A 21,205-nucleotide genomic window follows, 5' to 3' on the forward strand; every position below is an offset into this window, starting at 1 on the left:
TGCGGGGCGCGCAGGGGGCCTCCCGGGGTGGGGGGCACAAGGTCGCCTCCCGGCAGGGAGCTCATCCGGCAGCGCAGACGCCCAGCTGCTCCGGGGAGGGACTTGGCCTGGGCTCCGGCCCTCGGCTCATCTGGGGAGGAGCCCGGAGGCTGCAGCTGGCGGCGGCCGGCCCCAGGCGGGCGGAGGTCCCGCGCCCCGGGGCCTGGCCGGAGAGGCCCCCTCGACAGCGTCCGCGCGCGCTCCCCGTCCTGCGGGAGCCGGCTCGCCGCACCCGAGCCCTCCGGCCTTTGTCTCTTGGGTCTCTCCGTCTTCTCTCGGCCACCAAGGGAAGAAGGCGCCCTCTCTTTAGCCGGCCGGGAGCTGCAGAGGCAACGCGGGGCGCGGCCGAGGGGAGGAGAAAGGAGAGGGAGCGGAGTCGGCTCAGGCCTGGCGGTGACTCGCGGGGCTGCGTCTCCGCCAATCTGCGGGCGCTGACGCGGGGGGCGGCTCCGCGGCTCTCGGATATCTGCTGGCCGGGGCGCGGGGCGCCGAGAGGCTCGGCCGCGCGGGCACTGCGCTCCGGGGACGGCAGCTGCACCTGCCCGGGGACCTCCCCGGCCGTTCCGAGCGCCCCCCAGACCCGTGCCTACCACCTCCTTGTCCCCGCGGCTCTGCGCCCTGCTCCCCCTCCAGGTCCCAGCCTCCGGACCGCTGCGTGAGAAAAAACGAGCCTTGCCCGAAGGAGCCGCCCCTTCTCCGCCTGGCCGGCCCGGCGCTTGGCGTGGCCCACGGAGCCGCGGAGGGGACTGCACCGCGCCATCTCCACCGCCACCCACAGGCCGCCGCGCCCTGGCCTAGATGGGCCGCCGCGTCAGGCCCCAGCGCGCCGGATGAGCGCAGAGACCCCAAGCCGGCCGCTGAGTGCGCGGTGCCTCACCCGGCTGCGCACCCAGCTCCGTGGACCAGGGCCTCTGGGCCCGGCCGCTGAGGGCGCGGCCACTCCGAAGAGACGATAGGGTACGGCCAGAGATGGCCGGGCGAGCGGACTCTTTGGCGGTGGGCGCCCTACACGTGGTGTGGGCGGGGGGACAACCCTGGAGCTGGTAGCTGGCCGACGCCAGATGGACCTTGACCTGTGCCTCGGCACTGCGTTCGTGCCAAGCCGAGGCTAGCTGGGGCACCGGTGGAGCGCGCTCTGGGAGGGCGCCCGGAGTCCCAGGCCGCGCTCTCCGGCGCGGCCATGAAGATGATCCTGGTGCGCAGGTTCCGCGTGCTCATCCTGATGGTGTTCCTGGTGGCCTGCGCGCTGCACATCGTGCTGGACTTGCTGCCCAAACTGGAGCGGCGCGCCGTGCGGCCCTCGGGGGAGCCCGGCTGCTCGTGCGCGCAACCCGCGGTCGAGGCGGCGGCGCCTGCCTGGGCCAAGGCGCGGGGCCGCCCGGGGGAGCCCCCTGCCGCCTCCTCCGCAGCCGGCGACGCGGGCTGGCCCAACAAACACACGCTGCGGATCCTGCAGGACTTCAGCTCCGACCCTTCCTCCAATCTCACATCCCACTCGCTGGAGAAACTGCCCGCGGCAGCCGAACCCGCCGAAAGCGCCTTGCAGGGGCAGAATTCCGGCGGTCCCCGGCCCCGCGATCCCGCGCACCGGCCGCTGCTCCGAGACCCCGGACTCCGTCGGTCGGCGCCGCCCCCTGGCCCCAGCGGGGACAGCTCTCTCCTGGCCCGGCTGTTTGAACACCCACTCTACCAGGTGCCGGTTCCACCGCTAACGGAGGACGACGTCCTCTTCAATGTGAACAGCGACATCAGGTTCAACCCCAAGGCTGCCGCGGAGAATCCTGACTGGTGAGTGAGGCGGAGGGCAGCTCAGGGTGGGTGCTGGCAGGCCCCACACCGTCAAGCAGCTGTTAATCTGTGCTCGCCTTCCCAGGAAATGGCCTTGTACATCCCAGGCCTCATTTAAAGAGGCCCAGGGGCTCGGGAACCGGCAGGAACCCCCCTGGCAGAGTGCTCAACCCCCACCCCAGCACCCCTCTCCAGCAAGGGAGGTTTGTGGAGCAGGAGAGCATGCTGCCTCTTGCTCAGGGCAGTGCCTTTGTCTCCAGAACGACTACCTCCTTGAGAAGGGCTGCTGGGTGGTTTGGGAGCTGCTCCCTGTGGAGTCCAGGGAGGGTCGGTGCTGACTCTGCGGGAGGGCAGGGTGGCCTGCGGGGTCCCTGCGGGGTCCTGGCTCCCGAAACTAAGTCAGGCAGTGCATGCACAAGCTGGCAAGGGAGTGAATGGGAGGGCCTGTCCCTAACCTTACCCTGGGGAGGTGCTGGCGCCAAGCTTTCAGATGCTCGGGGACATTACTCTGGTGGACACGTCAGGAGAGTCTGCAGAAGCCTAATGAGTCTTGTAAGCTGGTGGCTGAGAACAAAATTAGCAGAGGGGCGTGCTGGCCCCAGTGAGGCATAACAAAAGGGTTCTCCCAACCGGGGTGCCCAAAGCAGCTGTCCTTGGAACCCTGCCAGCTGTGTTGGGTGACATCTTCATAGAAGGGGAGAAGCATCCTCAGGAGCATCTCTTTAAACTGTCCTGGCTTAAACCCTTCCCCCTGGCCCTCCTCAGCCACACAGACCAGCATGAGCCCATGCTGCAGCCCGGAGTGAAATATTAACTAGCAGCAAGGCCAGAACAAATACCTGCTGCAGGTAGATATCACCCCTGCCATGCAGGGGGAAGGCCGTCGTATAAAAATCCTTTCTACCCTGAAATTTGACCAGGCCCAGGCTTTTCCATCTAAATACACCAAAGTGTTTGGTGGCCTCTGAGCTTTGTGTGCTGGCCAGGTTCAAGGAAATGCTCAGAAACTTGAGAATCAGAGCAGTGGCCCAGGCTCAGGGCTCCTCACAGGAGAGACAGAGCCCAGGACTGGGGGTCCAGGATGTGGCCCCTGTGGGAGAGGACTTGGGGCCAGAAGGATCTCGTCTGCAGGTGGGTTGGAGCTAAGACAAGTTCCACTTTCCGTTTGGCTCAGCAGCAAATAGGCTCTGTCTTCCCCCCAGAGGGGCCCGTTGCCTCCAGAGATGTCAGGGCCATGTGGGCGGCAGGTCCTGACTTCGGGTCTCAGCTGGAGCGAGTGCCTACCTCTTTCCTCGCTCCCCACCCAAGACTGCTCTCATTAAAATCAAATTTAGCTTCTTGCATCATTTCTCCCTTTGGTTGTTGGAAGCAAAACAGAGCGCCCGGGGAAGGTTTCTGACAGGCGGGGTGTGTCTCCGGCGTGCACACGGTTCGTGGTCAAAGATGGCTCGCTCATCTGTCCCCAGGAAGAGCTGACAGCCTCTCAGACCCCAAGCTGACATCACACTTGTTGGGCTGTTTCGTGACCCCAGGGCAGACGCGGTAGGGCCTGGCACGGACGCTCTGGGCTCGGTCTTGATTTTAGTTATAGCTGTCTGGACGTCTCCTGACGGTAAGTGAGAATTACAGTTTAGATATGTTATTAGTTAGTAGAACAACAGCTGCAGAAAAAGTAGGGACGTTCGCAAGGTCCTGTTTGGGCAGAGGCATCTGTGAACACATCAACGTTTGTCTGGATCCACAGTTAGAACCTTGGCTTTGGAACGACTCCATTCTTTCCCCGCTGATTCTGGGTCCTCTGCATGTCCTGTAGGCCACGTGAAGGCACTGAAAATGAAGACTTCTTGCCCACGGGGGAGGCGGCTGTGGACTCCTACCCCAACTGGCTCAAGTTCCACATCGGCATTAACCGGTATGAACTCTACTCCAGGCATAACCCAGCCATCGAAGCCCTCCTGCGCGACCTCGGTGCTCAGAAGATAACCAGTGTGGGTAGGTGCCCTCCCCGAGCTTCCCGAGGGCGTCAGGGTGCTGGGGGCTGGCTGTCCTTTGCAGGGCAGCTGGGGAGCCATTGCACCTTGATGGAATGTTATCTCTGGAGTGACCAAAACGGGCAGTCTTCTAGAGGGACACGCCTGCAGGGCCTCAAAGGGAGGGGAGGGACACCCTCGATGCTGTCCGTGTGGTCCAGGGGCTACCGCTGCCCTCGCTAGGTCAGTGAGGGAGGGACAGATGCCGCACAGCCCTTCCTGCTACGTTCTGCTTATCCACCCGAGGAGAGGCACTTTCCGGAGGACAGGTCTCCCCGCTCCAGGGGTGAAAAGGGGGCTTGTGTCCCTGGAGGCCGGGGCCACTCCCTCAGCACAGCAGGGAGACAGGGCAGAGCTCCACCAGCTGCTCCTTCAACTTCCTGAGCACTGGCAGGGATCAGGGCTCAGCTCTGTCTCAGGCAGAGGCCTGTTCACTTAGTACTTCAGAGGCCACATTGCTGAGCACTTTGAGATCTGCTGAACTGGACAGAAAAAAGGCATCCAATTACTGATTTCAGGGAAATGTGTCCCCAGTGGTTTCAGAGCGTGGAGGTTCGGTGCCATTGTTCCTGGGCCTGTAGGCGATTGCCTGTGAAAGTCCGCATTAGTCACCAGTGCCTTGAGGAGACAGTGAGGGACGGGCTGTGGAAAGAACAGTCCTGGGGGCTTTGCAGGGAGCTGGCCTAGGGACACACAGCCAGGAGTGGGGTGGACGGAGGCCAGCCGGGGTAACGTGAGGGTAGATCCTGTCCCCTCCCAATGTGTAGAGCGGGCAGTCAGACTCCATCTCCTTGGTATTCCTCTAAACTACACTGATGCCGCACGGGTCCCCGTGTCCTGGGGCTTCGTCCACTCGCTGAGACAGGGGATTGCAGCTGGCAAGTGGGTTTTCCAGACGTCTCTCAGCACTATTTTTGGCTCTTTCTGCCCAGTACTGAGCTGTCTCTGGGGCACCTGCCTGGCTATGTGGCTTCTGTCTAGCGCGTGATCGCCCCCCTTCGTGAAGGGGAGTGCGCAGGAATAAGCCGGGGTATCCTTTCTTAGCTGATGCACAGGAGGGGTCTGAGCATCTCCCCAGAGCCCAGGCATCCCCGGCCCTCCCCGTGTGAAGACCAGACTCCCTCCTGCCCTCCCTGCAGACGCCACAGCCTTCTGGGGGTGCTGGGAAGCAGTCTGTGTGCACGACAGAGATTGTCCCATGGACAGGCACGGCCGGGGTGCCCCCCTTCACTCCTGAGAGTAGACAGGGCCATTAGAGAAGTATCCAGGGACTTGACCGACTCGTTCACCCGTTCAGCAGCTTTCCTCGGACACCCCTGGCCTTGGAGACCCCTTTCTGGGTGGTGGGTACGAGCATGAATGAGCCTCAGTAAGACGTCTCTGCTGACCTGAGAGGCCCGGGCAGGGGGACAGGAAACAGAGACGCGGTAAGGAAGACTAAATGCCTTGAACACGATTCACGTGGCTCTGGGAGAGGTATGGAGCCCCTTGTCTAAGAAAAGACGTCTGACCGGGGCTTAAACAAAGTGTAGGCGTTAGTCATGCAAGGCAGCAGGGCGGGGCTGGGCTTTCTGGGAAAACAAGAGCAATGTTTGAAACTTTAGAAATGGTTTTCAGGGAAGTACAATGTTACAAGATCCCGCTCCACAGCTGTCCATGGCTCCCCTCTCTGCCTCGGTTTCCCTATCTGTCAAGTGGGCTTGTGGCTGCTCGGGTACCTTGCATTTGTTCTGATAAGACGGTGCCCGTGACCAAGCTTATAAGTAGTAACTAGATCTTTGCACCCTGTGCATGCCGGGTCCCCACTCAAGGGCAGGGTCTGGGGTGGACACGGGGCTGCGGGGATTCCCAAACGTGGCCAAGTTCACCGTAGCGCTCAGGGAACAAACAACCTGCAGCTGTTTGGAAGGTGAAAACAGAGCCCAAAGAGCATCCCTGCCAGTAGGTGTCGGTGTGCGGGGAGGGTGGAGGGTTTCGGGGGCAGGCCAGGGCCTCCTTGACCGCAGCAGCCTGTGCGGACGAGCCTGTGGAGGCCTTTACCCCGCTCTCCCTGCTGTTTCGGTGAGCTCCCCAATGAGTTTGCGCTTGTGAAAAGGCCTGGTCCACAGGGAGCAGCAGGGGAGGGGCCAGCCCTGGGCTGGGCTGCGGGCATCTCTTCGCGATGCACGCTTTCCAGGCTGTGTCTGCCTCCGCGTCCAGTCGGATGTTTGACCCAAGCCCCTGCTGGAGACAGCAGCCCCTAGTGGGCCCTTGGCTTAGCAGAGCTGGCCGGGCCAGTTTGGAAAGGGAGGCCCTGCTCCCAGCTCAGGTCTCTGTCCCCTTACCGTCTAGCTTCAGTGGTCCCTAGGAGGGGCGAGCCCAGAAACACCGTTGGGACCAGGAACGGCGCCTGCAAGTTTTCCAGAGCTTCCTGCCGGAAGCGTCCCGCTCACTCTCCCCATTCAGAGCCACTGGATCCGCGTGGCGAAGCCCGTGTGGCCTCCGGTACAGCAGCCGTTGCGGGCAGGTTTATTTATAGCCGGGCTCCTGGCTGCTCTGTAATGGCCGTTCACTGCCTTTAAACAGGCTCGGGACGTTATCTACCTCTGTTCAGCCTGAGATCAGGCACGCGGCGCCTTCGGCTCCGGCCGGGCATCATTAAGTAGCTCTCATGCACAATTACGGGTGCAAAGGATAAATGACACAATTAACTGCTTTGTAGCAGGGATTGCTGGAAAGGGAAAAGAAGTCACACCGACTCGGAGAGGACTCAGACGGCCTCTGGCTGAGAGATGCCACCGCTGTTCCCCCCGGGTTGGGACACAGCTGTGGCAGGGCCTGAACAAAGGAGCTGTGGTCCCCAGGACCCGAGTCCTGGGCGCTCACCCATCTAGCTAGCATCCAGGACTGACGGTCACGAGCTCCCGGGGACAGAGACTGCGGCTGGGGCAGCCCAGGGCGGGCAGCTGCCTGAGGGCCTGGGTGCCGCCCTAACTGGTTAGAGGCCGGCTCCTCAGGAGGGCAGTTCCAGCCCCAGAGAGCTCACAGTCCCCCTCCCACCCTGGGTGGTGGCAGTGGGTCCCAGTCTCCAGGTCCTGGCTCTCCCGCATGGAGGGGCGGGGGCGACAACTGAAAATGCTCAGTTTGCCGGAGGCACTAGGTCCTCTGGGAGGAAGGACACAGACCACCCCAGACCTACGGGAGGGAAGACTGTAGGCAAGGCAGGCGGAAGGTGACAAATAGCTGGGCGCCTCCTCAGTTTTCCCTGCAACCGTCTAGTCCAAGATCAAGAACAAAAGCCCAGTCAAGGGCCCTGGGCACCTGCTTTCTCCATCTCCAGCAGACAACAGCTGGGCTCTGCTGGGTGTGTTCCCATGGTGTTCCTTCTAGCTCCAGGGAGGGTGCCGGATGCCTGCTGGGGCAGTGCCCTCTTTCCTCCCTTAAGTCAGTTTAATTATCATGATAAAAGTGAGCGGCCACACAGCAGTCTTGAGAGGGGCGGGAGGGGGGGCAGTGCAGTTACTGCTCCAGCATCCTGGGCGTGCATGCGAGGGACTGACGTCTGGTGGAGGCCTGACAAGGTCTCACAGCAGGCCGAGCAGGAGGACCCCAGCCCTCAGAGTCTCCTCCAGTCCCTGGCTCGTAGCAACCCCCTCAAGGCCAGCCCCGGGGTGTCTCCCGATGATGGACAGATAGACACACACTGTGCTGCTCTCTGAGGGCCCATGTCTCTCAAGGCCCAGGGGCAGGAGAAGGGGCTCTGCATGGTACCCAGGGCTCTAGAACACTGTGATCGGGGGGAGGCGTCTGGGGTGGGCAAGGAAGACCACGGCTGACCTAAGGGCTCCTGGCATCACATCCCCCAGATCTGAGCCATCCTGGGCCTTGAGACAAGGCAGGGCTGGGAAAAAATTCAGACCACTTGCCTGGCCATGATCCCTGAGGACAGGCATGGCTCACACTTCTCAGAGGAGGTGACAGAAGCCCCCACGGGTGGCCTGGCAGTGCCTTACACGTGGGCGTGTTTGCGTGGGCCACCAGTCTCTTAAGCAGATTTCTTTCCTTTAAAAGAGGTGGCTCACCAAAACATGGGTTGGGGGTTCCTGTTAGAAATGGGGAGCCTGGCGATGCTGATCCTGGCTTCCACGGGAAACCAGTTGCTGAGTGATTCAAGTGACTTGTCCCTTCCAGCACCGAGGTGTGCAACGCGGGATGAACTAAGGACAGAGCCCAGTGTCCCGTGTCTCCCAGCGCTCACGCCTCCTTGGTGTGGTGCCATCAAGTTCCCCGGCCGGGATGGCACCCCTTTTCTTTTTGGGTCTGTCTCTCTTCTCCTGGGGCTGCTCTTGGTGCTTGGTTTACTCGACCCTTCCTAGGAGGACCCTAAGAAATGCAGTTCCCATTCTGGGTCTTCTGAGGGGAGCTGTGTTCTGGGGAAAGACAGCAAACTCTCCGGTGTCCAGATGTCTTAGTGCTCATGGCATACAAATATGCAAACATTAGCATATTAGTTCTGTTAGTGTGTGTGAGCGTGTATAACTACTGGTGCATGTCATTAATGATCGGTAGTCCGTGCTAATTGATACCATATATGAACGCGTAGCTGGCATATATGGCTCTGGAGGGACAGCAGGAAAGACAGAGCCGACATCCGTGGTCTGGATGGTGGGATGTGCCTGCAGGAGGCAAGCAGGGGAGGGGAGAGCGTATATGACAGGTGCCCTCCATGGGGCTTGAGGGAACCAGACCCCCAGTTAGGTGCCCCTCGTGGGTGCTGGTGATTTGAGGACAGTGAGGCCCAGATTTGGGTGGGGCCGTGGAGATGGAGAGAAGTTGGCTGATGGGGCTTGTTTGGGGTGAGTGTCTTCTGGGGACGTGGCCACTGGAGGCCTTAGTGCGTCCACGAGCCCACAGTGGGCTCACTGCTCAGTCAGGTGCCCCCCAGGGCGGAGGTTAGCCATGTTTCAACAGGCCTCTGTCCCCTGAGAAACATGGAGACCCAACCAGGTGAGGGAACATCCACCAGCTCTCACACGGGACCCCTGCTGCACACCTGGCTTCTCCCAGAAGTTGGCCTCCGCTTCCACGGCCTCTCTCCGACACGGGTGCAGGCCAGATTTCTCAAGTCTGACTTCAGGAAGAAACCCCAAACTCACACCCTCCTTCTCAAGGGCTGGTTAGGGTCCACGCTCTGCCACCGGGGCCCTTGGCCCTAACCCTCTCCCCAGGCCCATTGGTGACAGCAGAGCCAGGACATTCACCCCAAGCACAGACCTGTGGGAGCATCTGCCTCCCACCCATCCCAGAGGAACACTTGGCCTTTGCCATGACTGCTGGCCATTTGCATGTGGGCTTTGCCCGTACCTGATTTCCAGGTGTCTCCAAGTTGTCAACCCCAGCTTGGCAGAGTGAATAGTGGCCCCGAGTGGGAAGGCACATGTCCCCAGACAAGAGAAAGGTGGTGTCCAGGGCCACTAGCAAAAGCCTGGCCTTTGCAGATGCTAAGGCCCATTAATTTCTAGTTACTTGCTTGGTCCGTGGAGAGGAACTGGTAATGCAGCAGAAAACACAGGTCAGCAGGGCACTCAGATCTGCTTCCAGAACAAGAATGACTCAACCGACCAGATTTGCATAATAATTTATTATTCAAGAAAACCAGGATTGCAGGCCCTGGAGAGAGCTGATGTGCTGTCCCCAACAGCACATGTGTGACCCCAGTTATTACATGGAAATGGGGACATCGAATGGGGCTTAATCAGGCCACTAATTTTCTTAATGATCACTTCTGTTTTCATCTTATTAAAAAACGTAATAAATGTTCATTGTTGAAATTTAGAAAGCACAGATAAGGGAAAAAAGGAAATTAGAACCCTCTGTGGTTCTGCCCGTAGGGGGTGAGCACTGGGCTGGGGCTGGGGCTTCTTAATTGGGCATCCAGATTTTCTCACGTGCTTGCATACACACCTTCCAGAAAAGGCAGCTCACACAGCACACACGCTTCCTAAGCTGCTCTGCTTAATGATAAGATAAGGAGCAGTTTGCCACATCGTTCGAGAGTCTCTGGTACCGTTATGAGGACTACGTAGCATTCCCTCCGTAGGATTCCCCGTGCATTGTACTTCTCCGTGGGATCCCCCCCTCCCAAGGGCTGCGCCTTTTTACCTTATTTCCAGTGTTCTGGAGCAAAGTGGAATTTTTCGGGGGTTGGGGGTTGTTTTCTGAGGCTGCAAGAGCCTCCCACAGACCCAAGTCACATACTGGTCTAGGGCACCGGTGCCCTCAGCTCCACCTGCTGGACCCCGAGACCAGGGCGCGTCCGAGGCAGCCAGGCTCTCCCGGCCACAGACGTTGCAGAGGAAGGAATGAGCAAGTGGCTGGGTCGGGAGCCCAGGAGTGGGGCTGGGCCTTGGCCCTCCCAGAGGCCACGAGAGCCACCCAAGATGCTCAGGGAGCTCGGGACGCCTGGTCCTCCTTTGCAGTCCCATGACAGTCTTGAACAGGCCATGGGCCCTGCCCCATGCCCCATTCTAGATGCTTCACGAGCATTACCCGCTTGCTGGTGGTAGCAGCCGCTCGAGGCAAATGTGATGGTCCCCCTACCCCAACTCCGCTTGCTCTAGCTGCGTATGGTCGACCTGTAGAACTGACAGTCATGCATTATCCTTACGTGTCTTGACATTCACCACGGCGCCATGAAGGGGGCCAAGCAGGCACCGAGCAGGCACCCACCCCCATGTGGCTCCCGCAGCATGGCGCCCCTCATTCATCGCTACTCACCTGGCCTCAATCTTCACTTCCATGCACGTTCCTCCCCATCCGCCACTGCTCTGGCTGGAGTCCACCTAGGTTCCTCTCTTCCCTCCACACCCCACACCTACCACCACATGGTTCCTTGGACCCCCTGGTATTTCTTTAGTTTTTCCATTTCCCCCATCTCTGCCATCCAAGCCACCGGTGTCCACTCTGGCTGCCTTAGCCTCCTTCCCCTGGCTTCCACCTTCCATCCTCGCAGCCAGCCCCCTCTGTGGTGGGGGACGGCATGGGCCTGGTTCCTGGCCGTTCTGCTGCCCAGCGCCGACCACTCCCTCCCTGTGGAAAGGACCCACTTCCTTCCTACCCACTGGGCCGGGTGGACCTCAGGACCTTCCTTCAGGCTGTGAATGTGCCTGGCTCCCTCCTTCTTCAAATCCTGTGTGTTCGGGCCAGCCTCTGTCCTTGCTGAGAGCGGCGTAAGTGTCACCTCCCCAGAGAGGCCTTTCCGAGGGCCCCTCAAGCCTGCTGCCCTCTTGCACAGAAGCCTGAGGTCATCTCCATGTTTACACTTTACAGTCTGTCCTGCCACACGGGCGCAGACTCTGGTGGGGATACCTTGCCTGTCCCTTGTTCCTCTGGCAACAGTGGCACAGCTGGTGCCTGGCATGGAGGCAACAGGCCGTGTGGCCCATTTCCCACGGTCTGGAGCCCTCACCATGTGGAGGTGCGGCAGGCGAGCCAGCTCGGCTCCTGAGGGGGCCACAGTCCAGGCCCAACCTCTCACCCCACGGTTCATGGAAACCCTTGAGTGTGCTCCTTCCTTCAGCTCCATCAGCATAAAGGAGAGCCACAGTCTGGGGGGAAGAGCAGACATTTTCAGGAATTCTTTAGCCTCTGAGCTGGCGTGGCAGGTGAGAAGCCACCATGATGCTTTTGGAGTCCTCCACCCCCCATAGCATCCATGTGGAGCCCCCTGTGATGAGTGGGGCCTTCGGTCTCCTCAGACTAACCCCACTCAGGCTTCCTGTAGAACCCCAGAAACTCAGACTGGGCAAGCAGTGGTGTGGGGTGGGGCAGGTGGGTGAGTAGGTCATGCAGGTGTCTGGGGCAGGGGAGGTGTTGCCGGTGGGCACATGTACGTGGCCAGCCTTCCCAGAAGCTGCCCTCTGGCCGTGGCTAAGACCATCTGAGAGATTCTGCCCCAGCATCTGATGTCAGGTGGGAGTGTGTATCCGCATTATTGCAGGAAACCCCAAACTTTCCAGGCAGTATGGGGGCCCTCAGACACACCCAGAGGTCCAGGTGGGGCTGTGGGACCAGGGTGGGAGCTGGTCTCACTTGCCCACAGAGGGGGGAGTCTGCACGCAGCAAGTGACCCCGTGTCTCTTTCCCTCTCCCTTGCAGCCATGAAGTCGGGGGGCACGCAGCTCAAACTCATCATGACATTCCAGAATTATGGGCAGGCGCTGTTCAAACCCATGAAGTAAGTGCTGGGGACCAGTTGGGACGGGGGTGCCTGGTGCCGAGACGGGTCTGTGCTGGAGGGAGCAGCACCAGGTTTCTGGCGGAAAATGCAGCGTTTCCTCCCAGAGGTGTTGTGGGCTGAACTGTGGGGGACTGCTCTGGGCTTTCTCCCCCTCGAGGCAAGTGAGCAACCCAGGGGTCCGGCCCCCCAGCCCCTCCTGGTGTCCCCAGTCCTCCCTCTCCCAACCCTCATCAGATCATTCCTACCCCGGTGAGCTTTAGTGTTGTAAACAAGGAACCGAAACACAGACACCAAAGAATGCTCCTAAAGAAGGTGACTTTGGCCTCTCCTGCATGGCTCAGGGATCAGACGACTTTTTCTATAAAAGGCCCGCCGATAGGTATTTTAAGTCTTGTAGGCCATATGGTCTGTGTCTCAGCTCCTTGGGTCTGCTCTCCGAGCCCAGAAGCAGCCAAACAATGGCTGTCAGTAAAGCTTTATTTATAAAACTCGCAGGAGCTGGATTGACCACCGCCCCCCCACCGACTGTAGTTTCCTGTTGCATAAAGTAGAGACCATGCTACCAAAATAATTAAGGCCTTCAGTGGCACATGAAAATCTGTTCCTGGTGGAGGAGTATTTGAAAGCCAGGCTACCTCAAGAAAATTCACGAGGAACATCCATGTTCTTCTTCCTTTTTTTTTTTTTTTTTAAAGATTTTATTTATTTATTTGACAGAGAGGTTACAAGTAGAGAGAGAGAGAGAGAGAAACAGGCTCCCTACTGAGCAGAGAGCTTGATGTGAGGCTCGATCCCAGGACCCTGAGATGATGACCTGAGCCGAAGGCAGAGGCTTAACCCACTGAGCCACCCAGGCACCCAGCATCCACGTTCTTGATGACCATCCTGATGATGCCAGGGTTCGGGTATCCCATTGGGGCCCAGGTTGCTCCACCATCTCCTGGGAGGGCCAACAAAGCCATTTGTGTGCTGGCTAGAGGGAGTTCATTGCATTTAAAGTGTGGGTTGCACCCTCAAGTGCCCACAAGGACCATGCAAGTTGTGTGAGCCTGCTGGCAGGGGGGAGGGGGCCGGCAATCTGCCAGGCACGGACTCCACCGGAAGGGGCAGCTGCCTGTGTTCACCAGATCTTGACCATCTGTCCTAATATGCAATTTTTAGGATAAGCTCTCTTTTCATAATAATGGCTCTCTTTTTCTGCTTAACTTTCAAATTTCAAAAATGGTGGTAACTAATTGAGAAGCATCCCAAATGCCTTGGAGGCCACACAGAATACAACTGCTAGTTGGTAACTTGTGACCGAAGGTATGATCTTGGGTCCAGGGTGTTTCTGGGACTCTTGCTCCCTTTCCTTGGAACCGACGTCCTGCCAGGGTCTTCCCTGAGGATCCTGTCTGGGATTGGGGCTGCCTGGAGTCTGGAGCAGGTGGGGTGAGAACATCATTCACACAGGCGAAAGGAAGGACAGCAGGACAGGTTGGAAGCCCAGGACTGTGGGAATCTGAGGCAGATGCCCGACGCCAGGGTGTGGTGAAGCCACCCCTGCTACTATCAGGGGTCCGTGAGCACAAGCACCTCCTTCCCCTTGTCCATGCAGAAAGGGAGGTTCCCATCTCCTCCAGGAGAATTAGTAGAGAAAAAGGAGCTGCGATGGGCTTGGCGGTCGCAGGAAGACGGCTGGATGCAGGAGTGTGGTCAACCAGCTCTCCTCAGGAGAGATGATTAGGGCGGGTCCACACAACTGGAGGGTATGCAACCTAGGGCTGGGTGTGGGTTCCTCGTGGAATATTCTGGAGGGAAACAAGGCCTGGGACGGGCATGGGCTCTTCGTAGAACTTTCCAGCTTCCTTGGGCTTCTTCGTGGTTTTGGCCCCACTGTTGAGGGGAGACCGTTGGGAGGCTGCGGCCTCTCACAGGGAGGCTGAGGCAGGAGGGCTGCTTCTGGGTTGCTTGATGCTCACATCCCCCCCGTGGGATGACCTGTGTGGGCTACCATTACCAGCAGTACTGGTAACGCTGCCGAGAGAGCAGCAGGGGCAGTGTTCACAGGTCGCGGCAGCAGTTTCCAACAGGCCCCGCAGAGGCCGGTGCACCCCGTGTCTTCATGACTGGCCTTGGTTCTTGTTGTAAGCGTCATACCTCCAGATTCTTGTGGAACAGGTGTGCTTTCCAGGGCTGAGGGCATGTGAGTGTGTTACACAGCGTCTCCCAGCCCCATGACGACTCTACCAGGGCCTCCCCACTCTTCTAGGCCTTTCTGTGGCCCTCACTCTCAAAGTTTCTCTGGTGTGCATGTGCCACGGGTGTGGTGAGCACTGATGGGGGGAGTGGCCATGCCCCCTTTGCTGCCACAGAGCCCCACAGAGGCTGCTGCAGCTCCAGCAACATGGGTCAGATCCAGAGAGTCTGGGTGGATGAACGTATGCCAGAGGATCTGAATACGATGAGCGTGTTTTACTAAAGAGACAGACCCCCCCACACCCACACGGGGCCAGAATTAGCAGGAAATACTCAGTGGGCCTCATGGCTGAAAGGTCATGCTAAAGTAGCTGCCAGGGACAGGCCTCTCTCTCTCCCCTTCTAGAACATCTGCCAGCCGAAAACCTGATATTAAACAGCTTAATATATCTCCTTGATGGCAAGGTGGTTGTTTTCTGCTGTGTGAGTGATGGGAAAATTACCCAGGATGGAAAGGCTAATTTTTGCTTCTGTGCCTTCATTTGGTGAGTCAGGGATCTGCTGTGTTCAGGAGGAAAAGGGAAAGCGTTCACCTTGTCTGGTGCTTTGCCTCCCCGAGGTTATCTCTGGAAATGGGAACCGGGGCCCCTAGGATATCGGACCCTGGTCCCAGGAACCTGGGTTAGCCTGAATGCAGCCTTGTGTATCCTTGTAAGAGGGGAGCAGGGATTTGTCCCAACACCCGCAGCTGGCCAGCTCCTACCTCAGCCTGTGAGTGGGGCCAAGTCTGTCCTTTAGAGTAGATAGTCAATGGTCAGAGCATTCCAGGGATAACAGTTACATGCAAAGGGCCTGGGGCACCAAAACAGGCTCCCTCAAGTTCTGCCGACTCTCATCACAATGGACAGATGGTAGAAGTGGGACTTGGGTGGCAGCAGGTGGGGGGGAAATCGTGATCCTAGGTGCGTTGGGGTGCCGTGGGGTGCCCTCAGGGCGAGCAGGAGTGACGTGAGCCACGTTGTTCCTGGTGATCAGGGAGGAGACACTGGTGGGTCGTGCTTGTGGACATGCCCTGGATGGGACCCCCTTAGGCAGGAGGTCCGGGGGGTTGGGGATCACCCAAGCAGCCACACTAGGTCCTCATCTGGGGAGGGTGTTGGTGGGGAGCCCTGGTGAGCAGGGGGCCCGGCACAAGGGAGCCGTGGCTGCCTGCTGTGTGTGCCAGCACGGACACACGTGTTGCCCGCTGAGGGTGCTTGCCCGGACACCTGCAGATGGGCTTCCTGGGAGCTCCTCCCGGGCGTTCCCTTCTCTCTGCTTCTGTCCTGCAGGGTTTGGCGGGCAGTGCTGTTCCCTGATACACACAAAGTTTAGGTGTGGCCCTCCTCTGTCTGGGCCTCAGTTTCCCATCTGCAGGGAACTCAGGGGGCCCCTAGCTCTGCCTAAGATGCCTGAAACAGCTGTGTGACAGCTGTCTGTGCCCCGAGCAGTCCCCCAGGGGCCCCTTCCCCAGAGTCCGACCTGGCAGTTGGCTGTCGCTTCTGTTCTGGCTCTGCGTTTGCCTGGTCTCAGTCCCCGTGCTTGCCGTGTGGCACCCACTGACCGGGCCAGCGTTCAGCAACCCCCCACCCCTCCCAGGACTGCACACCTCCTTCCCTCTCCGTCAGCCCAGAGGTGTGGTAGTGGCAGCGGCAGCAGCAAGGGGGAAGGACCACGGGTCCTTGCTGCTCCCCGAGGCATCTCCCCTGAGCCGCCTCCCCTGCCACGCTGCTCCAAGGGGGCTGGGGGCGCACCTGCTTCCGGCCAGCCTGGAGAGGGCACGCAGGGCTTGCCGACCCCTCTCCACCAGCTGTTCCCAGGCGTCAGTGGAGAGAATGGGGCCCAGCCCACACTCCACGCAGCCTCCCACATCAGAGCCTTTCTGGGGCGCCATGGGGCTGATTCAGGCCCGTGGACCCGAGTGCACAGCCTGAACCAGGCCTCCCACTTGCAGGCTGAGACCTCTCTGACTGGCTGGGATCTGGGGGGGGACGGGGACACTTCGCAGGCTGTCATGAAGGTGGAGGGAGTGACTCCGCACACACAGCTTAGATCATAGTAGGAGCTGGATACGGTTGGCTTTGCCTCCCCCGCAGGCTTCGGTAAAAAGCTGCCAATTTCCTCTATTTTTAACCAAGCCCAAGCTTTCTGTTTTCCCACAACTTAAAGAACACTGAGATGTTAATAGTGACGGGGGAACTGGGCGGGGGTGGGGAGCCTGCTTGTAAAGGAGGAAGGGAGGGGTTCTGCTGTGTTGAGGACGAACTTGAGCGTGGAAGTCACAGCTGTTGGGAGCCAGGACCTTTCTGGGGCCCGGGGGACTGTTCCTGCAGCCAGACCTCCAAGCCTGCACACAGCCTCCCCAAGTCCCCAAGAAGCTGGGCACCTGACTGGCTCCGAGTCCCTGGGCCCGTCCCAGTACCCAGAGCTGGAGCCGTGTCTGACCTTGGGAGGGGGAATCCCTTAAGAAAGAACCCAGCACTGGCCATTTCTACCTGTGTGATTCTGCACCTGCCTTTTCCCCTTGGCTGACCTCAGACTTCCTTGTCATTAAAATGGGGACAGGGATGGGAGCCTGGGGTGGGGGTGGGGGGGACTCGCCTGCTACTTACTGGATTCCACCTCTCTTTGGCTTCTGGGAAAAGAGAGGCACCTTCTCCCCAAATGTTCTGCGTCAGTTCCTCAAAGTCTCAGAAATATCGCGGGGATGGCATGACCAAATCTGAGGAAACGGACCGGATTTCATAACTGTTCCAAGATTGCTAAATCCCATGTCCTTCCTGCTGCTTCAGGGCTGCCAACAGCTCCGTATCAGTTCCCTGTGCTTCTGCGGCAGGTTACTGCAAATGCAGGGGTGTGAAGCCACCTGAACCGTCCTCCCGCAGGCTCGGAGGTCAGAAATCTCAACGGGATCTGCCAGCTGTGTTCCTTCTGGAGGCTCCGGGAGATCATGTGTTTCATTACAAAGGAAGGCCTTAGGCAGCCTCTTGAAGCTGGAGGAGGGGAGGAAACAGCGTGTCTCCCAGAGCCTCTCTTCGAAGCCACCGCTGTGGCCTCTTCAGCCATGAGACCTCCCTCTGCTTCCTTCTTATAAGAACCCTCCAGATGACATTACCCACCCTCCACCCCAGACAGTACAGGATTGTCTCTCCATCTCTAGATCCCAGACATAATTCCATCTGCAAAATTCCTTCTGCCCTTTAAGGAAATTCAGACCAGAGATTTCCTGGGAGAGTCCAACATAGCAGTCATTCTCACTTAAGTATAAAAATGCATGATCAGCTTTATGGTGCTTCCTTCCCAGCAAAGGGACGGAGTTTGGGTGTGGTCAGCTCTGGAGACGGGGAGAGAAGGAATGTGGAAGTCTGGGAGGCCCCCAAAACTGGCCCTGAGCAGCTCCTTGACAGGTTTAGCAGGCCTGGCATAGGATGCTCTGAGTACCCCTGGGGGCTGCCTCCACTGCCTGCTTTCTCGTGGCCTGTGCGACCCAGTACGCTTGTCTGCCTGGGTGGAGGTGTGAGGTTTTAGGAACTTCCTAGAGAGCAGGACTGAGACCTTCCTGGGATCCAGGCCTCCGGAATTCACCAGGCTCTGCCCGTCTTTCCACCCTGACCCTCCATCACTGCTGCCAAGGCTTTTCCCTGAAACCGTGCGCTTGGCTGTGGTTTGTGCCTGATTCCTTAGCCGCTGTTTTCCGAAGAAAGTGAGTGTACACTTTTCCATTTCCCCGCTGCTCAGGCCTGCCCAGGGCTGGGGCGGTGCGGGGGTGGGGGGCTCACTCTGACCTCAGCAGCTGTCGGGGTGGTGGGTGGCTCCCAGGTTCTGACTGCTCCGTGTATGGGGGCAGTGACCACCAGGAGGGTGACCAGACGGGGAGGCTTCTCCTGCCCCTGGGCCCGTTGGAGAGGCTGCCGCCCGCCCCCCAGCCCTCTCAGTCCGCAGGAAAGGACGGCGACTTGCTGGCTCTGTGCTCCCAGGTACCCAGTGTTCTAGGAAACGCTCGTCCTCAGCCCGGTCTCCCCACCCCTCGCCAGGGCAGGCACATGCTCTGGGTGCCTAGCCAACCCCAGGGTGTCTGATAGCATCTTCTTTCCACATTTCCATGCCCCACACTCCAGGAAGAAGCCCGGTGCCCCAGGCAGGCCACGCCCTTCATCTGCCCTGCACCGAGGCTGGCTTCCTCCACGACACCTGGAGGAAGGAGAGGCTGCCGGGTAACTGGGTTCAGCTGAGTGCAGTCTCCCGCCCGTGCAGCGAGCTCAGTACTTTTCCAAAGGGTTTTCCCTAAAAGGCCAGTCGGCCGCAGCCCCTTCAGCTCTCCAGCACCGCCCGGGATGTGGCAGGAAGCGGGCGGACCTCGCCACCGAGGGCACCATGTCCCATCTCCTCCTGGTCCCCACTCCACACAGATGCCCCCATGCTGTCCCCTGCTCCGTGGCCCGGGCCAGAGAAGAGTCCCCGTGCCCCCTGCCCCCAGCTCTCAGATCCCCCGAGTTCTCCTCTCTGGCTGGTCGGGGCTCCCTGCAGGAGTCCTGCTGATGGCCCATGTCTCGGCACCCGAACATGCAGGTGGCAACCAGCTGGGTGGATCCTGCGCGCCTCCTTCTGTCGCCGGGGGTGCAGAGCTGGCAGATTTCCACTCCCCTTGTTGATCTGGGCATGGACACTCAGCAGGAAGACCAGCAGGGAGCCAGCCTCGTCCTCCCTGAGCACCCCACCTGCCCGTCCTGGGCCTCTTCTGGCCATTGTTCCTACTTCAAGCTCCCCCGTGTGTGGGAGTCCTGACCACTCTGAGGACAGGAGCGGGGTCTGCTGGCCACGCCCAGAGCACAGAACCCCCTCCCAGGCTGGGGAAGCTGAGGGTCGGGGCTGAGCACAGTCCCTCAGCACCCCCGGTGGCCTTGGGGAACCGGGTCTGCATGGGGCTGACCTAGCCCTTTGCTCCGGCCCACAGGCACCGTGTTTGCAACAAGCAAGCAGGAGGCCCACACTGGAGCCCACCCTCCCCTTCAGGTGTCTCCTGAGTTCCCTGCTCCATCCTTACCAGCACTGATTAAGCGGGGCCCCTGCCCAAGTTGCTCACAGCCTGAAGGAGCCTTAAAGCCACTCACAGGCGTGTCACACATCTGGAGACGCGCCCAAAGAACACAGAGGCCCCGGGAGCACCTCGGAGCCTCTAGGAGGGGAGACGAGCCCTGAGCGCACAGACAAAGAGCACTTCATCTCCACTTCTCCACCCTTCCGGGTCGTTCTGGGGAGGGGCATTGGGAAGCTAAGACGGCCAAGCCGAGGCCTGTGTGTGGCCTCGGGGCAGAAGACAGAGCTGCTCCTGGTGTGAACAGCTGGAACGCAGAGGTCGAGGTCGCTGGAAAGCCCTGAGGTGGGAGACGTGAGGGCACCAGAAACTGTTCTGGAACCTGGTCACAGAGCCTCTGGGCTTGGCTCTTCCCGGAGCGGCAGGGCCCAGAGCTACCTGCTTTCCAGGTGTGTGACCTGATCGGAGTGGGGGGCTGGCGTGAGGGAAAAGGAAGCAAAAGCCAGAGTTGGCAAATAGAAGTGCTTCCTCTTTTTTTTTTTTTTTTAAAGATTTTATTTATTTATTTGACAGAGAGAAATCACAAGTAGATGGAGAGGCAGGCAGAGAGAGAGAGGGAAGCAGGCTCTCTGCTGAGCAGAGAGCCCGATGCGGGACTCGATCCCAGGACTCTGAGATCATGACCTGAGCTGAAGGCAGCGGCTTAACCCACTGAGCCACCCAGGCGCCCTAGAAGTGCTTCCTCTTTAGCCTCACAGCTAACGCCACTGCACGTGGTGCTGGTGGTGGTGATGAAGGTAGAAACTGAAGACGTGGGGGTGGGAGAGCTCGGGGCCGCAGACCGATTTGTGTCCATTCCCTGTTCTTCCTCTACCTGTTCCTTTGTTTATCGTCCGCCTGTTCTGAAGCAGGCACGCGGCTCGGCCCTCCTGCCCCAGGCCCTGCAGACCGTAATCTAAGGTAGCAGTGCCCTGTTCTTCCGCAGAAGGCCCCGGGCTGCCCGGGAAAGCCCGCGGGGCTGAGGCCGATCTTGGGGAGCATGGGGGAAGCAAGCCCAGGCGCAGAGCCCCGCACAGGCAAAGGTGCAGAGATGGAGAAGTCCTGAGTGCTGGGTCTGGGAGAGGTTTGTTGATGCTGGAGGCGGCAGGGGTGAGGAGAGAGGAGGGCAGAGCCGAGGAGGGGGCCAGGAGGTGTCTGGTGGCAATAGTCGGCGTAGGGAGTAGGCACCAAGGAGATGGGGAGATGAGACGTGTGTTGGGGTGAGCCTGGCCAGCACCCTGGGGCTGCCTGCTTCCCCCACCCCCGCCCCCTCGGGGCTACTTCCTCTGCTTCCCTCCTGCACGGGCCCTCGGCAGGCTGATCTGGCTAGGAGGCCGTGGGACTGAGCATTCAGGAGCCGAGGTCCGGCCACGGAGTGTGCAGTGGGGCTGCCCCCAAAGGCCTGCCTGCCTCTAGGCCAGGAGAGGGGCAGGGGGCGGGGGGATGGACCAGTCCCGTTCCTCCAGCTTGAGCCTGGAGTCTCTTCCCCCACAAGGAAATGAAAAGATTGCTTCCCGCCCCCAGAGGCTTCTTCATGGGAGGCTGGCTGTGCCAGAGAAAAGGCAGTGGACAGGGTCCTAGTTCTCTCTGAGACCCTTCTGACAGCCTGCGCCAGTGAGGGGGCCCGCACGTGTGTGTGCACGTGTGTGCACATGTGCACATTGGTCTGCAGCAGGCCCCACCCACAGTGACCCTCAGCGTCATCACTAAGCCCGCTGCTCCCTGGGTCTCGGTGGCCCACCTACGAGGACAAGGCTTTGGGGGCCCTACCGGTGTGTGCCCGACTGGGCCTGAGGACCCTAGTTACTAGTGTGTGTGTCCCCACGCTGACGGCTGGCA

At 59.7% G+C, this 21,205-nt stretch overlaps 1 protein-coding gene across 1 annotated transcript in view; it reads left to right on the forward strand.

The window, feature by feature from the left end:
* Nucleotides 1-724: 724 nt before the first annotated feature.
* Nucleotides 725-21,205, forward strand: part of FAM20C (FAM20C golgi associated secretory pathway kinase) — a 37,335-nt gene continuing 16,854 nt past the window's right edge. The window contains exons 1-3 of the mRNA XM_082713899.1: nucleotides 725-1,827; nucleotides 3,641-3,819; nucleotides 11,994-12,072. Coding sequence (XP_082570025.1) covers nucleotides 1,220-1,827; nucleotides 3,641-3,819; nucleotides 11,994-12,072 — 866 coding nt within the window. The 5' untranslated portion in view covers nucleotides 725-1,219. The remainder of the gene's footprint in view (nucleotides 1,828-3,640; nucleotides 3,820-11,993; nucleotides 12,073-21,205) is intronic.

Source organism: Mustela nivalis, assembly GCF_964662115.1.
Source record: "Mustela nivalis genome assembly, chromosome: 19".
NCBI classification, from domain to species: Eukaryota; Metazoa; Chordata; class Mammalia; order Carnivora; family Mustelidae; genus Mustela; species Mustela nivalis.